Source organism: Mus caroli, chromosome 2 (assembly GCF_900094665.2).
Source record: "Mus caroli chromosome 2, CAROLI_EIJ_v1.1, whole genome shotgun sequence".
Taxonomy (NCBI): domain Eukaryota; kingdom Metazoa; phylum Chordata; class Mammalia; order Rodentia; family Muridae; genus Mus; species Mus caroli.
The window spans coordinates 160,847,344-160,865,380 of record NC_034571.1 but is presented as its reverse complement, the minus strand read 5'-3'; the positions used below and the strand labels follow the sequence as shown (position 1 = coordinate 160,865,380).

Sequence of the window (18,037 nt, the reverse complement as noted above, 5' to 3'; positions counted from 1 at the left end):
GAAGAGGGAAGAAGAAGAAGAAGAAGAAGAAGAAGAAGAAGAAGAAGAAGAAGAAGAAGAAGAAGAAGAAAACCTACATCTTTAGCAGCTAGAAAGATGGTGTTGGCAGTTGGGAGCACTTGCTGTTCTTGCAGGGCACCTGGGTTCTGTTCCTAAGACCCACACAGAGGCTCACAACTGTTTGTGAGTCCAGTTCCAGGAGACCTGCAGTCCTCTTCTGGCCTGGCAGCTCTGCACGCACTCGGTACATGTGTGCATGTAAGCTAAATACTCATACACATAAAAGCAAGCATACCTTTTACAAAATCAAAGGGAAAGAAAGCTAGTACATCTTTGAGAATTGGTGGAGCATGGCTGGAGTCCTAGTACCTGGGAATCAGAGGCAGGAGGATCACTACAATTTCCAGACCACAGTTAATCTAGGCTGGTTGGCTCTGGCTTGATGTTTGAGAAATGCCCTGCTGACTAGTTAGTACTCTAGATGTATTGTTACATTGTTCTTTTTGTCTGTTTGTTCTTGGAAACGGATTTTTGGTTTTGTTTGGGGGTTTTTTGGTTTAGTTTTTCCTTCTGTTTTGTTTTGCTTTTGTTTTGTTTTGTTTTGATACAGGGTTTCTCTGTGTAGCCCTAACTGTCCTGGAACTCACTCTGTAGACCAGGCTGGATTTGCCTGCCTCTGCCTCCCTGAGTGCTGAGATTGAAGGTGTGCAGCACCACCGCCAGGCAGCAATGGTTCTTATGTAGCCAAGGCTAGCCTTGGATTCACTATGTAGCCAAGGATGTTCTTATGTAGCCAAGGCTGTTCTTGAACTGCTAATCTAGCCTCTGCTTCCCAAGCACTGGAGTCAGGTGCCTGCACCACCAGGACTTCCAGCATGTTAGGCAAGCACCCTACAACTGAGTCCCAGCACTAGCTCTGGCTTTGGGGATTCATTTTATGTTTATATGTATATGTGTATATGTATAGCTGTGTGTCTGTGTATGAGCACGGGGGTCCAGGTGTCTGCGGAGGCCGGAGGATTCATCAGATTTCTTCATGCAGGACAGGCTATTGTAAGCAGCTGGACCTGGGTGCTGGGACCCCAGCTCCAGTCCTCCAGAGGCTCATCTAGAACTGTCTCTCCAGCCCCTGGTTTTCTTATTTTAAAGTACATTCTGGGAAACTGGCAACAGATGAAAGCAGCTCAAAGCTCCTCTCAGGCTCACCGTGACAGCTGTCGCTCGGCAATCAAGCCAAACTTCCTGTCTCCATTTCAGCCTCTGCGCTCGAAAGCGATGTTCAGAAACCGGCGGGCCTCCCTGCTGAAGAGATTGATGCCCAGCAGGCCCCTGCAGTTGCTCTGTCCTCGGAAGCAAAGGAGAGAACGGCCACCCTTGGAGAAAGGACTTTTAACTGCCGCTATCCAGGTAAAGGGTCAAACATGGTGGAAGGAGCCCAACTGTGGCTGGGACAGTGCAGGGAGTCTCCACACCTGCATTGTATTACCCTCCAAGGTACTCACAGGATTGACGCATGTCCTCTTGGGGGTGGGTTCCGTGAGACCCACTGCCGTGAGCACTGGCAGAGCTCCTCGGGAGACTATAATTAAGTTTGTACCTGGTCCTTAACTTAGGGTGTAATCAGGCCTCCATCAAAACATTTTAAGTTGAAACATCTAGAATCTCTGCACTCAGGAGGCAGTGGCTGGAGGATTGCTGCAAGTTTGACAACAGTCTGGTGAGGTAGTGGGTTCCAGTCTTGCCAGATGCTGTAAAGAAAGAGACAAGGCAAGCGTGAGGGCCAGGGATGTGTTCCAGAGGCACAGTGTCGCTGAGGATGCGAAGGTTCTGGGTTTCATCCCTAGCACCACCAGGCAGAAGAAAAATGAGAGATGCACCTGATACTCTCGCCCACCAAACCTCCAAGCCACGGACAGGACACCAGCGTTAGACTGCAGCTGATCAAAGCCACCTCACGCAAAGTCTGTTTCCTGATTAAAGTGTTGGCGGGTGCTGTCCTCAGCTGTCATATGTTGACAGTGGGAAATGGAGGCATGGGTGGGCTTCCACTAGAGGTAACCATGGCGACTCTGGGGCTGGGCCGTTAAGAACGAGCTTTTCTTCTCTTCTAGGTTGTCATTTCAAAACCGTTCATGGCATGAAAGATTTGGACCGCCATCTAAGAATCCACACAGGTATGTGTCCATTCAGAAAGAGAGAGAGAGAGAGAGAGAGAGAGAGAGAGAGTCTTTTTGCCTACTAGCTTCTAGTTTAGTGGGTGGAGTGGGCTTGGAGGAGGAAGGCAAGGGGATGTGAGGTGCCCTTGATAGAGCTCTGGATGCAGCCATGCTACTTCTTCAGGACACCCCTGAAGACAGTTACAGAGCATCAAAGAGAGTTGCTAAAACAGAGGGTCTGGGTCTGACTTACTGGAGTGCCCAACATTTTGGCATAGTGGCAGAGTATTTATTATCTATAAATTTCACACTCCAGAATCAAAGACTCAAATTACCAGGGTGTGGGGGAGGGGCATCTCAGAATGTTTTGTCTGGGCCAAGTTCATAGCTCTCTCCTGCTGTAGGGTAATGGGCCCTGGGATGGACCCACCCCCCCACCCCTGTCTCTGAAACAGACTCAGTTAACTTCAGCCCAAGCCCTCCCAGCCACTGCCACACTCCTTTGTCCGATTATCTTCTGGCTGATGCAGCTCTAGGGTGGTGGAGCTGAGGGCAAAGAGGGGTGCCCCCCAAATCCCTAAACAGCTACTACCTGAATTGGTTCATTTACTGCTAATGGAACCAAGTTGAGTGAGCAGGCTCTAGGTTAAAAGCTTCCAGAGTTTGGCCAGACAGTTTTTTTTTTTTTTCTTAAGCCTTTAAATATCGTAAAGCTTTGGAAAGAAAGTCTCCACAGTTATCACAACAAAGCTCAGGACACTCCCTTAGCAAAGCAACGGAGATCCTTACCATGAGGACGAGTTGACAGATAAGCAAGCCTCAGGAATCCGGGCCTGGGGAGGAGGGATTGTGATAAACATAAGGATGGATTCTAAGGATGGATGCAGAGTAGTGGAGCCTCTGTATAAAGGAAGGGCTCTCTATTTGCAGAGAGACAAAGCTCAAAATTAAGGCCTAAGGCTGGCTCCTCAGAATAGGGAAAGGTCACCAGGTTGTTAGACAACATCCTCTCCAGCCTTCAGGGTGGACATTTCTTTCTTAGAAGAAAAAAAAAAAAAAAAGGCCTGTATGTACACCTGCAGGTCAGAAGAGGGCACTAGCTCCTATTACAGATGGTTGTGAGCCACCATGTGGTTGCTGGGAATTGAACTCTGAACCTCTGGAAGAACAGTCCTTAACCACTGAGCCATCTCTCCAGCCCCAGTTCTGCTCTTTCTATCGCTTTCTGGAAGCTGTGCTTCCTACATTAAATACAACCTGATTGTCTCCTGTATAGTTTTAGAGGCTCGGCCATCTCTGGGACCAAGGCAGTTGGTCTCAATCTGTGAATTCCTTCAGTGGAAAATAAGATACCTACAGCATCCCTCCCTCTGCCTGAAGCTCAGGAGCATGCCCCTTCTGATTTCATGAAATGAGCAGATTTAATCATGTTGCCCTGGCATCTGGAGGGGCACAGCCTGGCTCCAGAGACTGTCGTGGGTCACTGGCCAGCTTACCTATGGAGCTACAGCATGGCGATCATAGAGCCTCTGGACCTGTGTTAGTTTCTACTGCTGATGGGCAGGGCGGCAGGGTGCCATAGGAGGGCAAAGCATGAAGGAATGTCAGCTTTCTCCTCCTAATGAGGAAGATTGTACCTCACCCCAGCAGATGAGGCAGCCGGGCATCCCTGGAAACATGCAGGGGTCAGGACGTGGGGACACTAACAACTCAAAGCCAGTAAGTGTAGCCAGGGTAGCTGGAGCACTCGTTAGGAGCTGGGGGTGTGCTGCTGCCATCTAGTGGGCAGAAGGAAACTACACCCCCAAATCGGTTGGCCCTGCGTGTCCATTGCACCAAGGGTGACCTCGAGAAGTGGACTTTCTGACGGTGTTTACCTGCTTGATACAAGCATGCTGGGAATCCAGGAAGCTGGAAAAGCCAGACCCGCCCTTGAGGTAAGAAGACAGGGCTGCTTCCTAGAGTTCACGGCATCTGGTTTGCCTCTTGGCATCTCTTAACTGACAGGATGTAGGAGGGGACAGGGCATGCTGGTGGACTCCTGTAGCCCAGCACTCAGAAACTGAAGTAAGAGACTCAAGAGCTCAAGGCTTCAGTTTGGTGGTGGCACACGACTTTCATCCCAGCACTTGGTTGGATCTCTGAGTTCAAGGCCCCCCTAGTCTACAGAGGACAGCCAGGGCTACACAAAGAGCTCTGTCTTTTAGAGAGAGAGAGAGAGAGAATATGTTAGTTCAAGGCCTCACCTACAATAAGAATTTGAGCTGTTTGATGATGTCCCACAACTTTCATCCCAGCACTTGGTAGGCAGAGGCAGGTGGATCTCTATAAGTTCAAGGCCAGCCTGGTCTATAGAACGAGTTTCAGGACAGCCAAGACTATACAGAGAAACCTTGTCTTGAAAAACAAAACCAAAGGAATTTGAGGACAGCCTGCTCTATGTGAGACCCTGCAGTGGGGAATAGAGAGGGCTTAACAAATAAAGTCAGTTGCCACCAAGCTGACCATCCGGTGGTAGGAGAGAACCACAGATTGTCCCTTAACCTCCACACACACACCATCACACACACACATACACACACACGAGAGGGGTCGGTGAGAATAAATGAATGTCATTTTTAAAAATAAGAAAAAGCTAGGATGTCCTGGGGAGCTTACAGAATCCCTCCCTCAGGGGACCCGGGCAATGGTGGCCGAACGCTAGAATGCCAAGTAGCTGTGAGACCCTTGTTGAGGACTCGTCTGCACTTGAACGCTGAAGGCTCTGTATCCGTTAGTTTTCTGAAGCTATGATAATTCATGACCAAGGTAACTTATAGAAAGAAGGGTCCGTGGGGGCTTACGATTTCAGAGGAATAAGAAGTCTGTCCTGGCAGGAAAGCCTGGCAGCCAGCAGCAGACATGGTGGCTGGAGCAGGAAGCTGAGGATTCTCGGCCCGAGCACGAAGCAGGGAGCACACTGCGGAATAGCGCGTAAGGGCTTTAGTCTCGCAGGGCTTTAGTCTCAAACCAGCCGCCAGTGAGCTCTCCTCCAGCAAGGCTGCACCACCTAACCCCGCCCCCCAAACACCAACGCCAACCCAAGACCAAGTGTTCTCCACCACAAACCACCACAGCCTCCAACAAGCTGATGTCCTCTTGTGCTTTCTACACTAGAAATTAAAGCTGAAACATTAACTACTCATTTTATAATAACCACAGACCCATCAACTTAATATGACAGCTTACTGAGCAGTAACTATCTAACGACGCAAAACCTGATTAGAAACGTAGCCCACGCCTTGGAGCGCCCCCTGCTGGAGAGGACTGGTCAGCAGGTTCCTATACCTACGTCTGCATGTGTGTCTTCTTGCTTGGGACTGACACTCCGGCCACTGGTGTGGTTGGAAATGAGAGCTCCCGACCATTTTACATGATCAGAGCCCACACTCTTTTTTTTTTTAAGATTTATTTATTTATTCTATGTGTATAAGTACACTGTAGCTGTCTTCAGACACACCAGAAGAGGGCATCAGATCACATTGCAGATGGCTGTGGGGAATTGAACTCAGGACCTTTGGAATAGCAGTCAGCGCTCTTAACCACTGAGCCATCTTTCCAACCTAAGCCCAGAGTCTTTTTTTGTTTGTTTGTTTGGTCTTGGTTTTTGGTTTTTCGAGACAGGGTTTCTCTGTATAGCCATGGCTGTCCTAGAACTCACTTTGTAGACGAGGCTGGCCTTGAACTCAGAAATCTGCCTGTATCTGCCTCCCAAGTGTTAGGATTAAAGGCGTGCGCCACCACCACCCAGCGAGCCCAGAGTCTTGTGTATACTAGGCGAGTACTCTACCCCAGAGCTACACAACCAGCCATGACCATGATTCTCTTTCCTTTTCTTTTTTGAATCCATATTGCTTCTCAGAGCAGCTTTAAGTGCACAGAAATTGAACCAAAAGCAACTCCCAAATATTCCTAGGCCCTACTTCCCACAACGTCTCCTGCTCAGGACATCCCAAATGAAAGGTCCCTGTTGTCACAGGCAAGTCTGCATGGGCACAGCATCATGGCCCGAATTCCTTAGTGAACATGTTGTAGAATATCTGATCACACTATGAATGCTAAGATTGTATTATTTACTGAAAATACCTGATGCTGTTGTTACTTGATGTGTGGCTCAGCCCTCAGCACACACATTTGATTCCAAACAACGAAGGTAAAGTTAGTTCGTAGAAGGAAGCAACCATGTTTGAAAATAATGTCCAATTGAGTTGTGGACAAAGTGATAGATCAGAGAAGGCTTTGGGAGCGTGGGCCCTGCCCAGTTCTCAGGAGGAAAGAGAGGATAGAGCGGTGCTGGCCAAGGAGAAGGACGAAGACTGACCGGGACATTGTACAGAGACAGGGAGAAGACAGAACAAGCTAGGCACAGGTGAAGGGAGAAGATTAGAACAGATTGCTAGAGTTAGTGTGAGGCCAAGCAGAACAAACAGTTCAGGAGAGGCCAAGAGAAGCCAGATTGAATCAGTGAGCTTGGAGAAGAGTTTGAGCCAGCACAGCTGAGTTGATCCAGCCAAGTCAGAGTTCAGAAAGAACTAGAAAGGGTGTGCTTACTCAGCAGCAAGTCTCAGAGGCCGAAGACATGCTGGGCCTGGATTAGATTGTACAAAGGCTAAAAGCTTCCAGGACTGGGCCTAGGTTGTCAGACAGAGGCAGAAAGCCTGCAAGAGGATTCTAACTACAGGAGAATAAAAGTTATACTTTACGATAACATGGCCTCTGGGTAGTGCATTTTCATGTTTTTGAGACAGGGCATCATGTGTCCCAAGCTAGCTTCCAGCTAACTGTGTAGTGAAGAGTGACCTTGGACACTTGATTGTTGTCTCTTTCTCCCACAGGCTAGATTCACAGGCATCTACAATCATGTCTGACTTTAATAGCATTATTATTATTATTACCAAAAAGAGCTAATGAGGTGACTTAGTAGATAAGATTCTTGGTGAACAAGGCTGCCAATCTGTTTGATCTGTGGAACCCATAGTGGATTGAGAGAAATGACCTCCAAAAGTTATCCTCTTGACCCCACACCACTCCTGTGTCATAGTGCGCTCTCTCTCTCTATCTCTCTCTCTCTCTCTCTCTCTGTGTGTGTGTGTGTGTGTGTGGTGTGTGTCTAATAAAATAAAAGTTCAAAGGTAAGCAACTCCAATCCATACAGGATATAAAGGCTGGGTATTGTGGTGATGCACACTTTTAATCCCAGCACTTGGGAGACAGGCAGGTAGATGCGGACCTATGAGTTCAAGGCCAGCCTGGTCTACATAGAAAGTTCCACAACAGCCAAGATATACAGTAAGACCCTGTCAGGAAGGAAGGAAGGAAGGAAGAAAGGAAGAAAAGAAAGGAAGAAAAGAAAGGAAGAAAAGAAAGGAAGAAAAGAAAGGAAGAAAAGAAAGGAAGGAAGGAAGGAAGGAAGGAAGGAAGGAAGGAAGGAAGGAAGGAAGGAAGGAAGGGCATAAAGGCTCCTGGTACTCAGGAAGAAGGAAGCAGAAGGGTCAGCCCCAAGTTCAAGGTCAACATAGGCTACCTGAGGCCCAGGATAGAGATTGGGAGTTGCAAAAGGTCACTCTCTAAGTACTTCCTCATCCAGGGGCCAGAAGCCTGTCCCCTACACTTGTCACTTCTTACCTTGAGTCCTTCTGCAACCATTTCTTTTGTTCTAAATGGGATTTAGCCTCTCATTTGTGCATAATCGGTCTCTCAGGATTCCTTAATGTGGAAGCCATCAATGCACAGCTCTCTCTCTCTCTTGTTCCCCACTCTGGCTTTTGGTTTTCTTCTCGGTGTGGTACTGGACAGAGGAGGAGGCAGGCCCATCTGCTCACACTATCACCAGTGATGGTCAACTTGACAGAATCTAGAGTCGACCAGGAGACAGGCCTCTGGGTGCATCTTTGGAGCATTGTCTTGATGGAGCTAACCCAGGTGGGAGGGCATGCCCACTGTGGGAGGCACTATTCCCTAGATGGGATCCTGGACTGGTTCAATAGAGAAAAGGGCTGAGCAGCAGCAGGCATCCATTCCTCTGTTTCCTGATTGTGGATGCAATGCAATCAGTCACTTCAAGCTACTTCCCCATTGTCATAGACTAAAAGCTTGAACTGTGAGCCGAAAAAGGGAAAAGAAAAAGAAACCAAGACATCACCCTGACCAAGACACCCTGTAACCTTGACTGCTTTTGTGTTTGAAGGCGACAAGCCACACAAGTGTGAGTTCTGTGATAAGTGCTTCAGCCGGAAGGACAACCTGACCATGCACATGCGCTGCCACACGAGCGTGAAGCCACACAAGTGCCACCTGTGCGACTACGCGGCCGTGGACAGCAGCAGCCTCAAGAAGCACCTACGCATCCACTCGGACGAGCGGCCATACAAGTGCCAACTCTGTCCCTACGCCAGCCGCAACTCCAGCCAGCTCACCGTGCACCTGCGCTCGCACACGGGTAAGTCCCTCGCCCAGGAGCCCCCTGCCTTAACTATCCTACTTATTCTCCTATACTTCCTGAAGTCACAAGCAACCGCCATGAGTTGCTGGTAGAAATAAAGTAATTTGTATAGTCTGACCCAATGTGGTTTGTTTGGGTCTTCTTTTGCCAGAATGACAGTTTTCAGTAGAACAGTGTGACGTCTGTGATCTAAGTGATCACCGTGTAGAGTACCGGTGGGGGTGGGTCAAAGTGTGCATCTCAAATAAAAGTGACCGCCCAACTAGATGTCTGTAGTGTTTTCGCTTACTCTCCACTCTCCTGGCTTCATTCAGGAACATAACAAGAGTCAGCTGGATGTGGTTGCAAACCACACACATCTTGCTCTGGAAGGTTCCCCTTCCCTTCTTTGTGGGACTCCACAAAACTAATGTTATCTGGGTAAAAACAACCCATTATCCTACGCACACACTGGTTCACACCCAAACAGGGAGAGTGTTGAGGCATTCCCAATGAGATACAAGCATTTCAAAAAGCTCATAGAGGACAGCAAGCCAGTGAAAACGTGCTGGCATTTCTAACTTAGCTGAATTAGTAGAGAAATTACTTAACATACATGAAGCCATGGGTCCCATCCCCAGTGCCACATAAATCACACCTGTAGTCCCAGCACATGGGAGCTAAAAGCTGTGGAGATCAGAAGTGAAGATCAAGGCCAGGCTGGGATCCATGAGACCCTGTGTCACAAAGTGCTTGACTTTGAACATATAATTCTATAGCCAGCAAAACTATCCCATGGGCAAGAGTGAGGGAGTAGGTCTGATCTCAAGTCTTTGAGTAAAGAAAGCTATAGTCAAGCTGTATTCAGCGGACAGAAGGAGCTAGCCACGGTCCTGGGAGCCAGCCTTCCCTGCAGACATCTCAGTACCCTGAGAACTGTGGACTTGGACCTGGGGTACAGATATCTAGGGCCTCACTGAGCTCAGGGGAGAAGCCAGTACCCAGTGCCTAGGCTGCACAGCCTGCTCAGTTCCAGGTAAAGCCATGCATCCGTGTGTCTCCTGCTTAGGGCACTCACCTCCTCCCAGGTACATCAGCCAAGGACTCTGACCCACTCGGTTAAGTGCCATGAAATATGCTGTGTGGAGCCACAGATCCTGGAAAGTCAGAGAGGAGCTGGGAATTAGAGGAGTTTGCCTTCGAACTGATGTCTCCTGCCCGCAGAGATGCAAGTAGGATTCGTGAAGAGACAGTGAAAAGAAGAGGTGTGAATAAGAACCGAGTTGCTAGGGATTGGAGAACACGGGGCCAGGAAGGCCCTCTACACTAGTGATTCTCAGCCTTCCTGACCTGCGTGCCCCCCTTTATACAGTCCTTCACATTGTGGCCACCCCCAGCCATAAAGTATTACCATTGCTACTTCATAACTGTAACTTTGCTACTGTTATGGATCGCAATGTAGAGATTTGTGTTTTCTGATGGTCTTACTCAACCCCCCGTGAAAGGGTCATTTGACCTCCAAAGGGGTCATGACCCGCTGCTCTAAATCAGCAAGGTCAGTGTACACACAACTCATGGAGATGAGGCAGAGAGTAGCGTGCTGGGGGCTTGACCTGCACAGGGTCTGCATGAGATGGAGTCCTAGAGACGGAAGGAGAGGTGACTCACACCCCTGGCCCTAACCCAGGAGCTGTCGCCTATTGATAACCACTTGCAAATGGAGACTTAGTTTTCTCCAAGGGAGTCCCCTGGGAACACAGGCTACTCTTAAGGGCAGGCTGGGTGCCCACAAGGGGAAGCCAACAGAAAACAAAGTCAGCAGTTTCTTTGGAGGGTCCTTGTCTCATAATGGCATATTATTTTAAAAGAATTATTTAATTATTCTCTGTATGTGAGTACACTGTCGCTGTCTTCAGACACACCAGATGAGGATGTCGGATCCCATTCCAGATGGTTGTGAGCCACCATGCGGTTGCTGGGAATTAAATTCAGGACCTCTGGAAGAGCAGTCAGTGCTATTAACCCCTGAGCCATCTCTCCAGCTTTCATATTTTCTTTATCTTACTGTTTTTTATTGTTTTTGTTTTATTTTATAGTTTTTTTCTCTTTTTGTTCTGTAGGTCCTTTACACACACACATAGATAGATAGATAGATAGATAGATAGATAGATAGATAGATAGACATAAACATAGATATAGATGTAGATATAGATATAAAGTATATATATGAAATAGCTTCCAGTTTAGTGTTTGTGTGGATTCCTCAGTGAGTGAGCCATGGGCCTCTGTTCCTCAGACCTTCTCCTAGGCTCTTTTTCTTCTGCTTGTTTTGTCGTGTTCCAGTGTATTGCTTTTTTGTTCATCTTATTATATTTACTTGTATTATTATTATTATTAATTATTGTCATCACCATCATCCCTTAGAGCCTGTTTGTTCTCTAGTAGGAAGTGGAGGAGGGGTAGACCTTGGTGGAATGAAGGGCGTGGTGTGTCTGCAGGGGTGAAGGGAGGAGAGCTGTAATCAGGTTATAATTTGGGGTGGGGGGAAAGGGTCTATTTTCAATGAGATGGGGAGGAAGAAATAGAGTTGTTAGTTATTTAACAAAACTTCCCAAATTTTGAAAAAAAAATAAATGGGCTAGAGGATAAAAAAAAAACCCAGAAATTAAAATTATTATTTTTGAATAGTTGAGGAAGAAAATTAAGTGATAAAGAAAGAATCTTGGAAGGCAGTCCGTGGTGGTCCACACTTTTAATCCCAGCATTCAGGAGGCAGAAGTGGGCAGATCTTTGAGTTCAAGGTCAGCCTGGTCTATAATAAGAGTCAGGACAGCCAGGGCTACACAGAGAAACCCTGTCAAAAACCAAAAAAAGAAGAAAGGAGGGGGAAGAGGGAGGAGGAAGAAGAGGGGAGGAAGGAATGAAGGAAAGGAAGAAAGGACCTTGCCCTCTTCCGGTGTGTCTGAAAATAGCTCCCGTGCACTTGTGTAAATAAAATAAATCTTTTTAACAAAAAGGAGAAGAGTCTCCTTGAAGAAGCAAGCTACGGTGCCCCCAGGGGAGCACACAGGAAGAGAATCTTTCATCTGACAATAGTAACCCCATGCGCGGTGGCCTGTGGGGTGCCCGTAGTCTTAGGTCAGCGAATGACTCTAGTGGTTGCACGGTGGCCTGTGGGGTGCCCGTAGTCTTAGGTCAGCGAATGACTCTAGTGGTTGCNCGGTGGCCTGTGGGGTGCCCGTAGTCTTAGGTCAGCGAATGACTCTAGTGGTTGCGCATATTTGGTCCTAACCTAAATCATTAATACTTTAATTCAAAAATGGAAATATGATAACAAACCAGGGCAAATCAAATCACAGACAGAGTGGAAATCTTGTGCCTTTTAAAATATGTGTATGCATATGCTTGTGTGTGTGTGTGTGTGTATGTGTGTATTTACTCATGAGTCAGGATGAGGCTAGAGGGGAGTAACTGGGTGTCTCCCTCACTGCTCCCCACCAATGTTTTTATTTTATTATTTTTCTTTTGAGACTGTGTCTCCCACTAAAGTTAGCACTTGCCAATCAGCTGCCATGGAAAGGGGGGGGCGCTCACGGTTCTGCTCCCAGCACTGGGATCCTGGGTGCATTCCCTCACAGTCAGCCTTTTACCATGGAGCCAGAGATGCAGACTCAGGTCCTCCAGGTACATCACCCACTGAGCCATCTCCCTACGCTGGTTTTTTGTGATCTCCTGAGTGCTGGGATCACAGACATGAGCCACCATGCCTGGTAAGAATGAAACAAACGTGCCAGGCCATGGTGACATTCACCTTTAATTCCAGCATTTAGGAGGCAGAGGCAGGAGGAGCTTTGAGTTTAAGGCAAGCCTGGTCTAAATAGTGAGTTCAGTAACAGCCAGAGCTATACAGTGAGACCCTGGGAGGGAGCCGGGAGGGGAAGAACAATGAAAATGTACTTGAACTTACGTGTATAAATAAAGAGACTCCTGGCAATTGGAGAGCTAGTGGGAAGAGAAGGGATATTCAAAAGAAGCCCTCACTCTGGTGTGGGCTGCTGTTTGCCTTAGATGGCAATGCTGGAAAATCAGGCCGTTGCCATGGGTACACAGCTGCTAGGTAGGGCGAGCAAAGATGACTTACAAACTTTTCGCCAGCCAATAATGACTATAAAATCGCCACCTCCAAAGTTACCAAAACCTCTGCGAGGCCTTCAGAGAAAAGACTGAAAACTGAGCCACCATAGAAAGCTGTGACTCTTCACTGTCCCCAGTGCACGGTGCCGCCTCTGTATGTTAACTTTAGAGATAACTTCCATTCTGAGCCAGGCAGAGCGGTGTTTGTTCAGAACTTAGGAGGCAGAAGCAGGTGGATCTCTGTGAGTTCCAGGCCACCCAGGCCTACATAGTGAGTTTTGGACAGCCAGAGCTACATAGTGAGACCTTGTCTCTGGGAGACAAACAAGATTCAAAAGAGTCAGTGTGCACTTAGAAAATTGAAAAGGTTATTAAGACATGCTGAACAACTGTTGCACACTAAACACAATTGTAACCATCCCTGTAAGCATTTCTAGTTACTGTTTTTTGTTTTGTTTTTGTTTTGTTTTTGTTTTTGTTTTCCGAGACAGGGTTTCTCTGTATAGCCCTGGCTGTCCTGGAACTCACTCTGTAGACCAGGCTGGCCTTGAACTCAGAAATCTGCCTGCCTCTGCCTCCCAAGTGCTGGGATTAAAGGCGTTACCACCACCGCCCGGCTCTCTAGTTACTGTTTTTAAGGTTTATTTATGTGTATTTTATGTGTACGGGTAGTTTGCCTGCATGTATGTCTGTTCACCACATGTGTGGAGTACCTGTAGAGGCCAGAAGAGGGCATCAGATTCTCTGCAACTGGTGATTGGTTGCCAGTTGTCATGTGACTTCAGGGAACTGAACGTGGGTCCTCTGCCAGACCAGCCGGTGCTTTTACCACCCAGCCGTGTGTCTTTAAATGTCTTTGGAGAACTGGTATGCAACATATACTGCATTTCTAGAACTCAAGTGTCATTGAATGTGGATTTGCGGGGTGGAGGGTGGTACAGGAGTTTGGGCCCCACCACTTGAGCCCTCTGAGCACCAGCTGTCCCATCTATAAATGGGCTAACAGTATGAGTGATTATACACGGTAAGTGTTGTCCTGATCAAAAGACCACCTGTCTCCTGACGAGGTATGTGATACATGTCTAGTGGAGAATTCTGTTGCCTGCCCACTCTAATGTAATCACGCCTTCCGTTGCTAGGGGACACCCCCTTCCAGTGCTGGCTCTGTAGCTCCAAATTCAAAATCAGCTCGGACTTGAAGCGGCACATGATCGTGCATTCAGGGGAGAAGCCTTTCAAATGCGAGTTCTGTGACGTCCGTTGCACCATGAAGGCGAACCTCAAGTCCCACATCCGTATCAAGCACACCTTCAAGTGTCTGCACTGTGCCTTCCAGGGCCGGGACCGGGCAGACTTGCTGGAGCACAGTCGCCTGCATCAGGCCGACCACCCGGAGAAATGTCCCGAGTGTAGCTACTCCTGCTCCAACCCAGCCGCCCTGCGCGTACACAGCAGAGTCCACTGCACTGACCGGCCCTTCAAATGTGACTTCTGCAGCTTTGATACAAAGCGGCCCAGCAGCCTGGCCAAACACATCGATAAGATGCACAGAGAAGGTGCCAAGACTGAGAACAGGGCCCCTCCGGGCAAGGATGGTCCGGGGGAGAGCAGCCCCCACCACGTGCCCAACGTCAGCACCCAGAGAGCCTTTGGATGCGACAAGTGCGGTGCCTCCTTTGTCCGGGATGACTCTCTGAGGTGCCATCGGAAGCAGCATAGTGACTGGGGCGAGAACAAGAACTCAAACCTGGTCACTTTCCCCTCAGAAGGCATTGCTTCCGGACAGCTTGGCCCCCTGGTCTCCGTGGGGCAGCTGGAGAGCACCCTGGAGCCCAGCCACGACCTCTAGAGGAGCATGGGTGGCCACTCAGGAATCTGACAGCGCCGATGCCAGCCCGATGCCAGCGCGTCACCGTAGGGAGGATCTTGCCTTCTCTTCTAGAGCTTGGCAGCCCGTCCTCCCCAGCCTCCAGCAGTGGAGCGGCTACTCAAGGGCATAGGTGCCAACACAAGGTCACAGGGATGACTACACACAGCTCAGTTCCTTCTACAAGCATTCCGTGAGCGCGCTGTGGCCTCGGCCATCCAAAGGTGGGCTCCACTAAGCACAAGTCCACCCCCCTGGGGAAAGTCGCTGCCTGTGAGTTGAGATTGGAAAACTGACTCATCTTAACTGCACTGCATCTGAACTGAGCTGTGTGGGGGAAGAAAGGAGCCCGTGCTCTGTCAGGATGTGTGGTAAAATCCTGTCTTAACCTGGGTAGCAGCTGCTAGTGTTAGCCTTATATATTTGTGTGGTTTCTTTTCTCTGATTTTTTTTTTTCCAATAAAAAAAGCAAACTTCTCCCTGGAGGGATGTGAGCGTCATTTCCCATGAGGAAGAACACAGTTTGAACTAATGGTGGCGCCAAAGATCAAGCTAGCCCTAACTCAGCCTCCTGTCTGTTGTAACAGAATTTGAAACGCAAATTGGGAAAGAAAAGTCTGGGGCCCAGTGAATCCTGGGCGGGCTTCCGAGGTGTGTGGTGAGTGGAAGGGCGCTCAACTGGCATCTTTCACACAGTACCGAGTTCCCAGCCTTGGCTCACCATGGCAACTGAAAACCTAACCTAACCCTCCAGTCAGATCTGTTATTCGCTCTAAAGCCTGCAAGTTCCAGAATCCAGATTGACCTGTCAGTCATCCAAAATTTTGTTTTCTTCAAACACCACCCTTGTTTAATATACATTTTTGTGTGAGCTGGGCATGGCGGTGTACTTCTATAATCCCTACACTTGGGAGGTGAAGGCAGGAAGATCGGGGGGCTCGAGACCAACCCTGACTACGTAAATCCTTGTCTCAAAATCAAAACAAAACTGGGCCTTTTTAGCTACATGGTTAGGCTTTTGGAACTGGGCTAAATAGATCTGGTGGTGGGACAGGAGACAGGATGAGAATTTTCTGTAGGCTGAAGAACATTTTACTTAGGAATCACTAAGAGATGGGCTGAGGGTGTGGCTCAGTGGTAGAACTCCTGTCTAGAATCCCCCAGGGAGGGGTTGGGGGTATGGTTCAGTGGTAGAACTCCTGTCTAGAATCCCCCAGTGAGGGGCTGGGGTGTGGTTCAGTGGTAGAGCCCCTGTCTAGAATCCCCCAGTGAGGGTCTGGGGTGTGGTTCAGTGGCAGAGCCCCTGTCTAGAATCCTCCAGTGAGGGGCTGGGGGTGTGGCTCAGTGGTAGAGCCCCTGTCTAGAATCCCCCAGTGAGGGGCTGGGGTGTGGTTCAGTGGTAGAGCCCCTGTCTAGAATCCCCCAGTGAGGGGCTGNTGGTAGAGCCCCTGTCTAGAATCCCCCAGTGAGGGGCTGGGGTGTGGTTCAGTGGTAGAGCCCCTGTCTAGAATCCCCCAGTGAGGGGCTGGGGTATGGTTCAGTGGTAGAGCCCCTGTCTAGAATCCCCCAGTGAGGGGCTGGGGGTGTAGTTCAGTGGTAGAGCCCCTGTCTAGAATCCCCAGGGAGGGGCTGGGGCGTGGTTCAGTGGTGGAGCCCCTGTCTAGAATCCCCCAGTGACTCAGTGGTGGAGCCCCTGTCTAGAATTCTCCAGTGAGGGCTGGGGGACATGGCTCAGTAGTAGAGGCCCTGTCTAGAATCCCCCAGTGACTCAGTGGTGGAGCCCCTGCATAATTTGTTCTAGGATGGTGGCGCTGTAATTGGATGCGTTCTGGAGCAGCAGACAACAGCACACAGATTCTGTGGAACGAGACAGCAAGATCAAAAGGTGCAGACTCCATCAAGTAATTCCCCAGCACTGTCTCGTGTGTTGTGATTGTCTCACAGGGTTGCTGTAGTGTGAGCATCCAGGCCACTGTGTGGATTCTGTTTCTCTCGCCCTTTGTCATGAATCTCATCTACGTTTCTAGAAACAGAAGGTTGTGGACTTTTCAAGTAGCAAACCATAGAAGGAAACTTATACAGTCACCTTCCACCAAATGGGAAAGAAGTCAGACTTTTCAAAGCATTTGGGCTGATGGCTTTGTGGATTGCCAGGGCCTTAGACCCAACCTGAGATCACTCAGCAAGCTTGGTTTTGTTTTTGTCTTTGAGACAGGATCTCAAAGGATAGCCCTCACTATATAGACCAGGCTAGCCTTGAACTCAGAGATATACCTGCCTCTGCCCCAGCCCCTCCCCCATTCTCACCCCCACCCTCTAAATGCTGGGATCAAAGGTGTGTGCCACCACATCTGGCTCCCTTAGCAAATTTGGATTCACAGTACACAGAGGGAGCAGAGAGTTCGGGTCAGGTGTTGAGTGCTTTAGGCACTGAGGGCCTGCAATCATTTTTTCAGATTTTTAATTTTTATTTGTAGATGTGCAGTGTTTTGCTTGCATGTATGTCTGCATCACATGTGTACCAGGTGCCTACGGAGGTCCGAAGGCATCAGATCCCCTAAAACTAGAGCTACAGATGGTTGTGAGTTGCCATGTTGGTGCTGGGAACCAAACCAATGCCCTCTACAAGAGCACCACATGTTTTGAACCGCTGGCCTGTCTCTCCAGCCCCAGCTCTGCCACGTTTACACAAAAGCAACCAAAGGCAGCAAGACCAGGGACAATCTAGTCGTCATGGAAACAGGTAACTAACTCCCTGCCATCCATCCAAGGTCATCATTACATAGACTAAGGCTAGCCCAGGCTACCCACAATTGTAGCATTAGGTGGAAGGTGGGTGAATTAAAGGCCAGCCTGGGGGCTACAGATTGAGGCCCTGTTCGATGTGAGGAGAAATACAAGGAAGGGCTGTCGAGCCTTGGCAGTGCTTAGGGGGAGAGCTGCAGTGGCCAGCAAGGGTTGCGAGTGTCCAGACTTCATGCTGGAGGACTGGCCTCCTTTGGTCTTATCTACCTCAGCTGTGAAGTCTTCCAAGGCAGAGCTGGTACTGAGTAAACCCTCCTTCCTTTGACCACGGTTTCTGGCTGCTTTATAGACAATGTCTAAGAAGGAAGCTGCCTCATCTCTTTCTCGAGTTGTCCTGGCTGCCCCTGTGCTCTGGGATCCTCTCCAGAGCTAGAACCCCAAGAGGTTAACACCATGTGAAGGTATTAAGGGGTTCCAGAAAGAATATTGGCTGTAGATCATCATTTTGAATTTCTTCTTTCTTTCCTCCTCCATCCCTCCCTTCTTCCTCCCCCTCCTTCTATTCTTTTTCTTTCTTTCTTTCTTTTTTGGTTTTTCGAGACAGGGTTTCTCTGTGTAGCCCTGGCTGTCCTGGCACTCACTTTGTAGACCAGGCTGGCCTCGAACTCAGAAATC

At 48.8% G+C, this 18,037-nt stretch overlaps 1 protein-coding gene across 2 annotated transcripts in view; it reads left to right on the top strand.

Annotated features, from left to right (window-relative positions):
• Nucleotides 1–15,102, top strand: part of Zfp64 (ZFP64 zinc finger protein) — a 63,255-nt gene extending 48,153 nt beyond the window's left edge. Inside the window, exons 6-9 of one of the 2 annotated variants that reach the window (XM_021150670.2) lie at nt 1,258–1,407; nt 2,112–2,174; nt 8,383–8,634; nt 13,890–15,102. In XM_021150670.2, the coding sequence (XP_021006329.1) occupies nt 1,258–1,407; nt 2,112–2,174; nt 8,383–8,634; nt 13,890–14,599 (1,175 nt within the window). In that variant the 3' untranslated portion in view covers nt 14,600–15,102. The remainder of the gene's footprint in view (nt 1–1,257; nt 1,408–2,111; nt 2,175–8,382; nt 8,635–13,889) is intronic. The other variant, XM_021150680.2, reaches the window with a different exon arrangement.
• Nucleotides 15,103–18,037: the final 2,935 nt, after the last annotated feature.